At 43.4% G+C, this 13910-nt stretch overlaps 1 protein-coding gene across 3 annotated transcripts in view; it reads right to left on the reverse strand.

Annotated features, from left to right (window-relative positions):
- LOC128692567 (tyrosine-protein kinase FRK) overlaps positions 1 to 13910 on the reverse strand; it is a 55467-nt gene that overhangs the window by 9426 nt on the left and 32131 nt on the right. For all 3 annotated transcript variants that reach the window (XM_070090080.1, XM_070090081.1, XM_070090082.1), the window contains 2 exons: positions 13099 to 13277; positions 5875 to 6031 (listed from right to left, as the gene is read on the reverse strand). In XM_070090080.1, the coding sequence (XP_069946181.1) occupies positions 5875 to 6031; positions 13099 to 13277 (336 nt within the window). The remainder of the gene's footprint in view (positions 1 to 5874; positions 6032 to 13098; positions 13278 to 13910) is intronic.

The raw sequence follows: 13910 nt of genomic DNA on the forward strand, positions 1-13910 counted from the left end.
CGAAAATCACTCACTACGAAAGCAAAAGACTTGGCAGACGATGCACCATCCCCCCAATGAAAAGCAGGGGTGTCACTAGCACGTTAAGAGACCATACAATAAGTGTCAGGGGCCCGAGACTGTTCAACTGCCTCCCAGCACACATAAGGGGGATTACCAACAGACCCCTGGCAGTCTTCAAGCTGGCACTGGACAAGCACCTAAAGTCAGTTCCTGATCAGCCGGGCTGTGGCTCGTACGTTGGTTTGGGTGCAGCCAGCAGCAACAGCCTGGTTGATCAGGCTCTGATCCACCAGGAGGCCTGGTCACAGACCGGGCCGCGGGGGCGTTGACCCCCGGAACTCTCTCCAGGTAAACTCCAGGTAGTGCATTGTACCTTGTGGTACACGCGCAGTACCTTCTCACTAGTGCATGGTACCTTGCAGTACACACGCAGTACCTTCTTACTGGTACATGGTACCTTGCGGTACACACAGTACCTTCTCACTAGCGCATTGTACCTTGCGGTACACACGCAGTACATTCTCACTGGTACATGGTACCTTGCGGTACACATGCAGTACCTTCTCACTAGTGCATTGTACCTTGCGGTACACACGCAGTACCTTCTTACTAGTGCATTGTACCTTGCGGTACACACGCAGTACCTTCTCACTAGTGTATGGTACCTTGGAGTACACACGCAGTATCTTCTCACTGGTGCATGGTACCTTGCGGTACACACGCAGTACCTTCTCATTAGTGCATGGTACCTTGCGGTACACACGCAGTACCTTCTCACTGGTGCATGGTACCTTGCGTTACACACGCAGTATCTTCGCATTGGTGCATGGTACCTTGCGGTACACACGCAGTACCTTCTCAATGGTACATGGTACCTTGCGGTACACACGCAGTACCTTTTCAATGGTACATGGTACCTTGCGGTACACATGCAGTACCTTCTCACTAGTGCATTGTACCTTGCGGTACACACGCAGTACCTTCTCACTGGTACATGGTGCCTTGCGGTACACACGCAGTACCTTCTTACTAGTGCATTGTACCTTGCGGTACACACTCAGTACCTTCTCACTGGTGCATGGTACCTTGCGGTACACACGCAGTACCTTCTCACTGGTGCATGGTACCTTGCGGTACACACGCAGTACCTTCTCACTGGTGCATGGTACCTTGCGGTACACACGCAGTACCTTCTCACTGGTGCATGGTACCTTGGAGTACACACGCAGTATCTTCTCACTGGTGCATGGTACCTTGCGGTACACACGCAGTACCTTCTCAATGGTACATGGTACCTTGCGGTACACACGGGGTATCTTCACTGGTACATGGTACTTTGCGGTACACACGCAGTACCTTCTCATTGGTGCATGGCACTTTGCGGTACACCCGCAGTACCTTCTCACTGGTGCATGGTACCTTGCAGTACACACGCAGTACCTTCTCACTGGTGCATGGTACCTTGCAGTACACGCGCAGTACCTTCTCTGGTGCATGGTACCCTGCGGTACACACGCAGTACCTTCTCACTAGTGCATGGTACAATGGTCAGTATTGAACTTGAGGAATGGTAATGTGATTCCGCGTTCGCGTACCACTACTGAACAGATCTGCTGACACTGTCAGCTACGTATTGCTTCGTAGTGAAATGATCAGAATAAACTCGCCTGTCTTGTAGTGGCAACACTCACCTAGTGAGGGGGATAAGTCGGAGACAGATGCTGTGACACTTACCTTGTTAGAACAACAGGTACATCAGATTACCAGGACAGGTATATCAGATTACCAGGACAGGTACATCAGATTACCAGGACAGGTACATCAGATTACCAGGACAGGTATATCAGATTACCAGGACAGGCATATCAGATTACCAGGACAGGTACATCAGATTACCAGGACAGGTATATCAGATTACCAGGACAGGTATATCAGATTACCAGGACAGGTATATCAGATTACCAGGACAGGTACATCAGATTACCAGGACAGGTATATCAGATTACCAGGACAAGTATATCAGGTTACCAGGACAGGTATATCAGATTACCAGGACAGGTACATCAGATTACCAGGACAGGTATATCAGATTACCAGGACAGGTATATCAGATTACCAGGACAGGTACATCAGATTACCAGGACAGGTATATCAGATTACCAGGACAGGTATATCAGATTACCAGGACAGGTACATCAGATTACCAGGACAGGTATATCAGATTACCAGGACAAGTATATCAGGTTACCAGGACAGGTATATCAGATTACCAGGACAGGTACATCAGATTACCAGGACAGGTATATCAGATTACCAGGACAGGTATATCAGGTTACCAGGACAGGTATATCAGATTACCAGGACAGGTACATCAGATTACCAGAACAGGTATATCAAATTACCGGAAAAGGTATATCAAATTACCAAAACAGGTATATCAAATTACCGGAAAAGGTATATCAAATTACCAGGACAGGCACATCAGATGACCAGGACAGGTACATCAGATGACCAGGACAGGTACATCAGATGACCAGGACAGGTACATCAGATGACCAGGACAGGTACATCAGATGACCAGGACAGGTACATCAGATGACCAGGACAGGTACATCAGATGACCAGGACAGGTACATCAGATGACCAGGACAGGCACATCAGATGACCAGGACAGGCACATCAGATTACCAGGGCAGAGAATATCAAGGCTAATATTCCACAAATAACCCGCAGGTTGAAGAGACACATTTCAGGCAGACTTGGACCATTTAGAAGTTCCAGTAACACCTTGGCTGATACCTATCTCCAATACACCAGGGAAGAAGGAGGGGCAGCTGCCAGCTTCAGGGAGTCCCAAAAGTCTAGAAAATATGGAGAAGTTACCCATCATTATATGTTTGTTCCCATAGGCTCAGAGACCCTTGGCTCAAGGGAAAAGAATGCATCTAAATTCCGTAAGGAGCTGGGAAAAAGACTCATCAGGGTAACTAGGGATCCCAGGGCAGCTATTTTTCTGTTCCAGCGGCTCAGTGCGGCTGTTCAAAGGGGTAATGCCTGCTGTATTTTGGGCACACGCCCCAGTTCTGAGGAGCTGGATGAGATTTTTCGCCCTATAATAGGTGATGCACACGTAACAACATGTGCCGTATATGCCACCTTTATATCAACAATGTATCTCTTAAATCTTCTCTACCATATTATGTAATAAAATATTCCTATTGGTAAAAAAAAAATACGGAAAGATGGGGTGGTAGGGGACGTGGAATGTTCAGATGGCTTCAGGAAGAAATCTAAATATTCTTCCTTGAAGCCTTTTTATCCACTTCTTCAAGGCTATGGGTCCCACAATTTACACCAGAGGTGGACCCCATCCTATATATATATATATTATTGTAACCACGAACGAGTGGTATTGATCAATAACAAAACTGCGCTAGCCAAGGATTCGAACCCATGTTGTACTGGCCTGCCTCATGATAAGCGAGAACCACATGACGCTTTAAACCACATGTCCTGTGGTTTAAAGCGTCATGTGGTTCTTGCTTACCATGAAGCAGGCCAGTACAACATGGGTTCGAATCCTTGGCTAGCGCAGTGTTGTTATTATATATATATATATATATATATATATATATATATATATATATATATATATATATATATATATATATAGGACGGGGTCCACCTCTGGTGTAAATTGTGGGACCCATAGCCTTGAAGAAGTGGATAAAAAGGCTTCAAGGAAGAATATTTAGATTTCTTCCTGAAGCCGTTTGTCACAGTTGCTCTTTGCTGATAACACTGTGCTCTTGGGAGATTCTGAAGAGAAGTTGCAGAGATTGGTGGATGAATTTGGTAGGGTGTGCAAAAGAAGAAAATTGAAAGTGAATACAGGAAAGAGTAAGGTTATGAGGATAACAAAAAGATTAGGTGATGAAAGATTGGATATCAGATTGGAGGGAGAGAGTATGGAGGAGGTGAATGTATTCAGATATTTGGGAGTGGACGTGTCAGCGGATGGGTCTATGAAAGATGAGGTGAATCATAGAATTGATGAGGGGAAAAGGGTGAGTGGTGCACTTAGGAGTCTTTGGAGACAAAGAACTTTGTCATTGGAGGCAAAGAGGGGAATGTATGAGAGTATAGTTTTACCAACGCTCTTATATGGGTGTGAAGCATGGGTGATGAATGTTGCAGCGAGGAGAAGGCTGGAGGCAGTGGAGATGTCATGTCTGAGAGCAATGTGTGGTGTGAATATAATGCAGAGAATTCGTAGTTTGGAAGTTAGGAGGAGGTACGGGATTACCAAAACTGTTGTCCAGAGGGCTGAGGAAGGGTTGTTGAGGTGGTTCGGACATGTGGAGAGAATGGAGCGAAACAGAATAACTTCAAGAGTGTATCAGTCTGTAGTGGAAGGAAGGCGGGGTAGGGGTCGGCCTAGGGAAGGTTGGAGGGAGGGGGTAAAGGAGGTTTTGTGTGCGAAGGGCTTCCAGCAGGCATGCGTGAGCGTGTTTGATAGGAGTGAATGGAGACAAATGGTTTTTAATACTTGACGTGCTGTTGGAGTGTGAGCAAAGTAACATTTATGAAGGGGTTCAGGGAAACCGGCAGGCCGGACTTGAGTCCTGGAGATGGGAAGTACAGTGCCTGCACTCTGAAGGAGGGGTGTTAATGTTGCAGTTTAAAAACTGTAGTGTAAAGCACCCTTCTGGCAACACAGTGATGGAGTGAATGATGGTCAAAGTTTTTCTTTTTCGGGCCACCCTGCCTTGGTGGGAATCGGCCAGTGTGATAATAATATATATATATATATATATATATATATATATATACATACATATATATCACATATATCACATATATATCACTGGCAAGACAGTGATGGAGTGAATGATGGTGAAAGTTTTTCTTTTTCGGGCCACCCTGCCTTGGTGGGAATCGGCCGGTGTGATAATAAAAAAAAAAATAAAAATATATATATATATATATATATATATATATATATATATATATATATATATATATATATATATATAGGACAGGGACGGAAAAGAGAGAGGAAGAAAGAAGTGGAGTAGTAGCAATAGAGGTAATGCTGATAGGGGGAGTAGTAGTAGAAGCAAAAGTAGTGGTAGCAATAGTAATTGTCAAAGCTGGATAGAAACGTCGTCAAAAGCTTCTCTTTACTGTGTACGGGGTTATTTGTGTATTATTCCAGTCGCAGCATTGTGCTTTTTGTTCTTCAAGGCTAACATTCATCTCGTTCTTAAATTACTATCGTTCTTTCGTGTCGCACATCAGTTGGTGAGTATGTGAACGACCTGGGTTGATTAACCGCAAATAACACTCCCCCTCCCTCCCCACACTAAAAATGTAAACAAAGGCTGTGAATACTTTAAGAGTTAAACTTGGAGAGTTAAACTTCAGGTCATAAAAACACTATATAACTGACGTAACAGTAACGTAGGAAAGTGGTAAGGACAACTGCTAGGTACAACGACACAAGTGCAACTGTGACAACAGAATGTCGCGTTAGTTGCATCTGTGTCCTTGTACCTAACAATTAGTCGGCAATTCTCTCGTTATTACTAAGGACTACTTGAACTAAGGTAAAGGAACTGTAAGGGCTAACTAAGAGCGTTAAAGTAAGTAAATCCTGAGAACTAATTCCTCTAAGGTAGGGAAACTGCGAGGCCCTATCGCATTACAGTAGGTGAAAACTGTTTGGGCTAATTGCACTAAGCCAGGGAACTGTAAGAGAAAACTACACTAATCAAGAGAACTGTAAGAGAAAACTACACCAAGCTAGAGGAAAACTGTGAGGAATAATTGGACAAACAAACGTAAACTATAAGAGTTTGATTCATATACCAGGATAGGGATTTCCACCATAGGTGAAGATCTCGTAGAGGAGGATACCGAAGGACCAGACGTCAGACTTGCTGGTGTACAAGTTGTTGATGAGGGCTTCAGGGGCCGTCCACTTGACGGGGAACTTGACGTTGGAGCGACGCAAGTAGAAGTCATCCTGACGGAGAGTTACAACTGTTATTGATGAAATTTATTTTCTAATTTGTACTGCCTAATAGCTGTAAGTTGTATGTGGCAAGCAACAACAGTTGTATGTGACAAGCAATAACAGTTGTATGTGACAAGCAATAACAGTTGTATGTGACAAGCAACAACAGTTGTATGTGACAAGCAACAACAGTTGTATGTGACAAGCAACAACAGTTGTATGTGACAAGCAACAACAGTTGTATGTGACAAGCAACAACAGTTGTATGTGACAAGCAATAACAGTTGTATGTGACATGCAACAACAGTTGTATGTGACAAGCAACAACAGTTGTATGTGACAAGCAACAACAGTTGTATGTGACAAGCAATAACAGTTGTATGTGACAAGCAACAACAGTTGTATGTGACAAGCAGCAACAGTTGTATGTGACAAGCAGCAATAAGTTGTATGTGACAAGCAACAACAGTTGTATGTGACAAGCAACAACAGTTGTATGTGACAAGCAACAACAGTTGTATGTGACAAGCAATAACAGTTGTATGTGACAAGCAACAACAGTTGTATGTGACAAGCAACAACAGTTGTATGTGACAAGCAATAACAGTTGTATGTGACAAGCAACAACAGTTGTATGTGACAAGCAACAACAGTTGTATGTGACAAGCAACAACAGTTGTATGTGACAAGCAACAACAGTTGTATGTGACAAGCAACAACAGTTGTATGTGACAAGCAACAACAGTTGTATGTGACAAGCAACAACAGTTGTATGTGACAAGCAATAACAGTTGTATGTGACAAGCAACAACAGTTGTATGTGACAAGCAACAACAGTTGTATGTGACAAGCAACAACAGTTGTATGTGACAAGCAATAACAGTTGTATGTGACAAGCAGCAACAGTTGTATGTGACAAGCAGCAATAAGTTGTATGTGACAAGCAACAACAGTTGTATGTGACAAGCAACAACAGTTGTATGTGGCAAGCAACAACAGTTGTATGTGACAAGCAATAACAGTTGTATGTGACAAGCAACAACAGTTGTATGTGACAAGCAACAACAGTTGTATGTGACAAGCAATAAGTTGTATGTGACAAGCAACAACAGTTGTATGTGACAAGCAACAACAGTTGTATGTGACAAGCAACAACAGTTGTATGTGACAAGCAATAAGTTGTATGTGACAAGCAACAACAGTTGTATGTGACAAGCAACAACAGTTGTATGTGACAAGCAACAACAGTTGTATGTGACAAGCAACAACAGTTGTATGTGACAAGCAATAACAGTTGTATGTGACAAGCAACAACAGTTGTATGTGACAAGCAGCAACAGTTGTATGTGACAAGCAGCAATAAGTTGTATGTGACAAGCAACAACAGTTGTATGTGACAAGCAACAACAGTTGTATGTGACAAGCAACAACAGTTGTATGTGACAAGCAATAACAGTTGTATGTGACAAGCAGCAATAAGTTGTATGTGACAAGCAACAACAGTTGTATGTGACAAGCAACAACAGTTGTATGTGACAAGCAACAACAGTTGTATGTGACAAGCAATAACAGTTGTATGTGACAAGCAACAACAGTTGTATGTGACAAGCAACAACAGTTGTATGTGACAAGCAGCAACAGTTGTATGTGACAAGCAACAACAGTTGTATGTGACAAGCAACAACAGTTGTATGTGACAAGCAACAACAGTTGTATGTGACAAGCAACAACAGTTGTATGTGACAAGCAACAACAGTTGTATGTGACAAGCAATAACAGTTGTATGTGACAAGCAGCAATAAGTTGTATGTGACAAGCAACAACAGTTGTATGTGACAAGCAACAACAGTTGTATGTGACAAGCAATAACAGTTGTATGTGACAAGCAACAACAGTTGTATGTGACAAGCAACAACAGTTGTATGTGACAAGCAGCAACAGTTGTATGTGACAAGCAACAACAGTTGTATGTGACAAGCAACAACAGTTGTATGTGACAAGCAACAACAGTTGTATGTGACAAGCAATAACAGTTGTATGTGACAAGCAACAACAGTTGTATGTGACAAGCAACAACAGTTGTATGTGACAAGCAACAACAGTTGTATGTGACAAGCAGCAACAGTTGTATGTGACAAGCAACAACAGTTGTATGTGACAAGCAGCAACAGTTGTATGTGACAAGCAGCAACAGTTGTATGTGACAAGCAGCAACAGTTGTATGTGACAAGCAACAACAGTTGTATGTGACAAGCAGCAACAGTTGTATGTGACAAGCAGCAACAGTTGTATGTGACAAGCAGCAACAGTTGTATGTGACAAGCAACAACAGTTGTAAATGTTTTATACAATAGAAAGGTTGTTGAATTAGACCCTTGTACAACACTTAGGAAGCTCTACTGTGGAAACTTCTCGCCAGACAGTGGTATTCTCAGTCTAGTTAAGAGAAAAATGGTTAGAAATACGAACAGTTAAGCAGTATAATGTCATCCTTTTTTGACAACGTTTCGCCCACGCAGTGAGCTTTATCGAGTCACAAACAGATGTACCTGGGTGAAACATACGTGGCTATATATAGGATGGGAATGCTGGGTCAGGTGGAGAAAGGTGCACGTGACAATCTTCGGTGTAGAGTGAAGAAGTCTAAAAACTTGGGTACCTTTTGAAATAGATTGGATAAGTACATGAGTGGATCTTCTGCAGTGATCCTCGATTCTTATGTTCTTATGTGGGATAGCGATGAAGAAGTTTCTTGGCGAGGGGTTCAGCTATGTTATAGAAGCCGTTGTTCTGGTTGAAGTTATTGGATGTACAAATAAGTGATGATTCCAGGATTCTTCAGTATTAAGTGTTGACTTCTCTGGCGATAAGTCTTGCTCTACCACAAGATCTCTGTAACCTTCTCTCTACCATTGCCTTTGACACTGCTCGCCTGAATACACAAATTCATTCTTCTAAACTACAAAATAAACTTCAACGTCTCATCTCAGCTAGACCTTGGTCTAAATTCTCCCTCACTGACTGTGTTACTAACTTGTCTTCTGTCTCACTCTCTCAGTATGAGCTTGAACTTCTTGGTTTTGGTCTTTCCTTTGCCACTTCGCCTACTCCTCGCGCTGGTATTGCCCTAATTAGCTCTTTTGATCCCTTTCGTCAATCTCGCTCCCGTAATCTTCCTGACTTGTCCACTTTTCGTGGCGCTCTCCTTCCTGCTCTTGTTAGTCTGTTTTCTAAGAACCACCATCTTCCGCGCCGTTACCAACTTGCCCTTTCTTCTCTTAAATCTAACACTAACATTGTCATACTATCTTCTGACAAAGGTAATTCGGTAGTTATCCTTGATCGCGAGGATTACCGCCGTAAAGCTGATGTCTTGCTCTCTGACTCACGTACCTACACTCCTCTCGTTTCCAACCCTCTTGATCGCATCAAGAGAACTTTCAGCAAGAAACTAAGGACTCTCTCCGACCTCTGTCCTCCTGACTTTGACCTTGATCAACGGTTTCGTGTCATCTGTCCCTCTCTTCCCTATTTCTATGGCCTTCCCAAAACTCATGAACCTGATATTCCTCTTCGTCCTATCATATCCTCTAGAGGTTCTGTCTCTTATTCTCTTGCTTCTTGGTTCGCCAAAACCCTCACTCCCTTTCTTGGTACTTTTTCTCCTGCCCACCTCCGTCACTCTCAAGACTTCATTGAACGGGTTCGCTCTCTCCCAACTTGTAAGATGCTTAGTCTTGACGTTGAGTCCCTCTTCACCAATGTCCCTCTTGATGATGTCCTTGATTTCCTTAGAGAGAAGGCCCTTGAAGGGTTTCTACATCTCCCTATACCTATTGAAGTCTTTCTTAATCTTATCCGCCTCTGTGTGGACTCTAATTCCTTTTCCTTCCAAGGGAAATGTTATTCTCAAACCCTCGGTGTCGCTATGGGCTCTCCTCTCTCTCCTGTCCTTGCTAATCTTTACATGAAATACTTCGAGACTGTTCTTCCTACCATCGATGTGCAACCTTCACTCTGGCTCCGCTATGTTGATGACATCTTTGCTCTGTGGCCTCATGACTCCAGTCTCTTCTAACCTTTTCTTGAAGCTCTTAATAATCTTGTCCCTTCCATTAAGTTTAAAGCTGAATGGGAATCTAATTCCTTGCTTCCTTTCCTTGATGTCCATGTCCACCGCTCAGATACAGGTTTTTCCTTTTCCGTTTATCGAAAACCTATGCACAGTGGCATGTACATTCACTACTTTTCCTATCATGCTTCCCCTGTCAAGAAAAGTGTTCTTATCTCCCTCTTTCTCCGTGCCCTCCGCATCTGTGATCCTCAGTTCCTTCCAGCAGAAATTTGCACTCTTCATATTTCGTTTTCCCGTCTTGGCTACCCTTCCCATTTCATAGACTCTGCCCTCTCACGTGCTAAACGTAATTTCTTCTCTCCCAAACACTCTACTCCTGGGAACTCTTCTGTCCTCTGCCTTCCCTACATTTCCGGTCTTTCTAATCTCAACAATTCTCTCCGTCCCTCAGACATCAAGCTTACTTTCCGCCAGACTAACACTCTTCGCACTAATCTCGTTCATACCTCTCCTCCCTCTACAGATGTTCCTGGTGTCTACTCTATTTCTTGCTCCTCCTGTCCTCTTCAGTACTTTGGAGAAACTGGCCGATTTCTTTCTGACAGACTTATGGAGCACAGAAATAGTGTTAGGCTTGCCGACACTAACAATGCTCTGTTCTGTCACGTCAGAGATCACAGCCATCCTATTGACTGGTCTTCCGCTAAAACTGTCTTCCCTACTTCCAACTCTAACAGTCGCCGTCTAGTTTAATCCTCTCTAATACACAACTTTCCTTGTATGAATCTTAGTCCTGGCTTCGTCTCTGTAGATGCCTTCCTCTCCCACTACATTGTAAAATGCTCCAAACTTCAGAACACCCGTGACTTAACCTGATTCCTTATTTTTTCTTCTTTTCCCTTTTCCCCTTTCCTCTTTCCTTTTTGTCTTTCTTTCTTCTGTCGCGTGTTTCTGTTCATTCATTATTTATTTCATCACTTCCCCTTCCCCCCACCTCTGTGCACTTGCTCTCCCTCTGTGGGCACCTAGCTCCCTTGCAGTGCTCCTCTTTCTTTATATTTGACTGGCTCCTCCTCCTTAATTCCCCACTACTACCACTACTACTACTACCACCACTACAACTACTACTACTACTACTACTACTACTACTACTACTTCCTGCCTTTATATAGCCCTCCTGCTCCACTTCTGGTTAGTGTGACTTTGTAAATGGTCCAAGTCGGACCGAAACGTCGTCGTAAGCTCCTCTCTTCTATGTGCGGGTTATTTGTGTATATTCAACACCTTCTACAACCACACGGGCCAAGGCAAACCAGACATCTTTCTGGCAAACCGAGCCAGCTCTCTATTTCAACACTTCATCTCACCTGGCCCTATTACAGGCTCTGATCACATCCCAGTCATCTTACACATCTCCTCCAACCCTATCCTCATTCCAGCCACACCTTCCTTCTCCTACAAGAACGCTGACTGGGATGCTTTCAGACAACTCATAGACAATATTAACCTCACCTATGACTACAACAACAAACCTATCACTGACATCGATACTCAACTTGATCTCATCCAGGACACCATTACACAAGCAGCCAACACCGCAATACCAAAGAAAACTCACACCACTCGTTATTCCTTCAAACCTTCACTCAGAACAAGAAAACTAATTATCTGCTACCACAACCGCTTCCTCTACAACACACACAGATTTAATCAAGTCCGATTAGATCTCACTTACCTTAGAAACAACGTTTTACACAGCCTAGACCAAGACCACAACAATCACTAGTCACAACTCATAAAACAAGCGGACAAACAGCGTATTAAAAACACTAAAGCCTTCTGGAACTTTATCAAAAAAATCAGAGGCACAACTCCCACCAACAAATTCAGACACATCACCCACTACAACACACACATCTAAGACCCGCAGGCTGCTACTAACATCTTCAAACACATCTGGGAGAACATCTTCCACCCTCACCCACCCCATCCTAACGTTATTCAACACATTCAGAACATAGAGCACTGGAACACTGCACATACACAAGAAACAACACCAGACAGCCACATCCATCTAGACTCTCTTGTCTCCTCCCAAGAACTCGACACTCCTTTCACCAACACAGACATTAAAATTCTCCACAGACACCTTCCTTCCAAGGCTCCTGGTGCCTCTGGCCTAAACCATATTATCCTAAAACACCTTCCTGGCTCTATCATTACTGCCTACACAAACCTCCTCAATGCCTCCCTTGCCTCTGGATACTTCCCTTCCCTCTTCAAAGCTGCTACTGCTATCCTCCTTCCTAAACCCAAAAAAGACCACTCTGATCCTAGAAACTATCGCCTTATCAGCCTCCTCGAAACTATAGGAAAACTCTTTGAAAAACTCATCAACCATCGCCTTCGCAGATACCTGGAACACAACTCTCTACTTTCTGATGGCCAGTTTGGCTTCAGAACACACAGATCCACACAGGATGCCATTAACATCATTCTCAACTACATCCACATAAACACAAAACAAAAAAACAGGACAGCCCTGGTTGCAAAAGACGTTGAAAAAGCCTTTGACACTGTCTGGCACGAAGGGCTCAAGTACAAACTCTGCACTAACTTCAACCTGCCTCTCAATACTCGTAAACTCCTCTGCAACTTCCTAGATGACCGTACCATGAGAATCAAATTCCAAGGCTGTTACTCTGACTACTTCACACTAAATGCTGGAGTACCCCAGGGATCTGTCCTCTCCCCTACCCTCTACATTTTATACACTAACGACATTCCAACACCTGTATTCCACAACTCCATCACACTAGCCTATGCAGACGACATTACACAACTTATCACTCATGCAGCCTTAATGACCAGGCTTTATGCAGCCTTAATGACCCTCGTATAGGCTTTACACAGCCTTAATGACCCTCGTGTAGGCTTTAAAAGAAATAAAGCAGAAAGAATTAGAAAGATAATAGAATAGGCCTTGTGATTACTATATTACCTTAATAAACCTAGCCAGACCAAAGTCGGCGATCTTCACTTGTAAATCGTTCCCGACGAGGATGTTCCTGGCAGCCAGGTCACGATGGATCACCTTCTCGCCCTCAAGGTAGCTCATGCCAGAGATGATCATCTCTGCCATGCTCAGCAGCGTGCTCAGGTCGTGGGGGGTGCCGCGCCCTGCAATCAGGAACGTTACTCAACTAAGGAGTCGCCAAGAGGCTTTTAAAGGTACAAGAGACTTAAATGTACGTCAGAAACATATTCACAAGGCTCTGGCAACGCTGGAAACCTTGCATGACAGTTTCAAGTCTATTGCAACAGATTATTTTGTGGCATGGCTAAGGAACCCCCCCCCCCTCCCTCCATGACATTACTGAAGAACTGATTATTCCCATATTTCTCTCTCTCTCTCTCTCTCTCTCTCTCTCTCAATTCCCAACAGAAGGTGAGATACAGAGAATCAGTATGACACTAAAATGAAAAGTCAACTACACAATAATAAGTGTGAAAGAAAGCTTTAATATCATGACTGTTTTTTGAGACTAAACTCACAAGAGTAATAACAAATGTAACTTTCCCAGAGGAATATAAAATAGGAAGAAGCGAAAAAGAAAAGAAGAAGAGGTAGAGGCGCAATGCGCTGCCCTTTCCATCAGTGGAATCCAGAGATGAATCATAATCCTTGACTCGTCAACGCTGGTGGAAGACGAAGTAGACGAAACATTTCGTCAATAGTGATGAATGGTTTGAAAAACCGACAAGTTGAAGATTGAGACATTTATGCAGCATATGGGAATCTTTATTCAGGAA

Source organism: Cherax quadricarinatus, chromosome 30 (assembly GCF_038502225.1).
Source record: "Cherax quadricarinatus isolate ZL_2023a chromosome 30, ASM3850222v1, whole genome shotgun sequence".
Lineage (NCBI taxonomy): Eukaryota > Metazoa > Arthropoda > Malacostraca > Decapoda > Parastacidae > Cherax > Cherax quadricarinatus.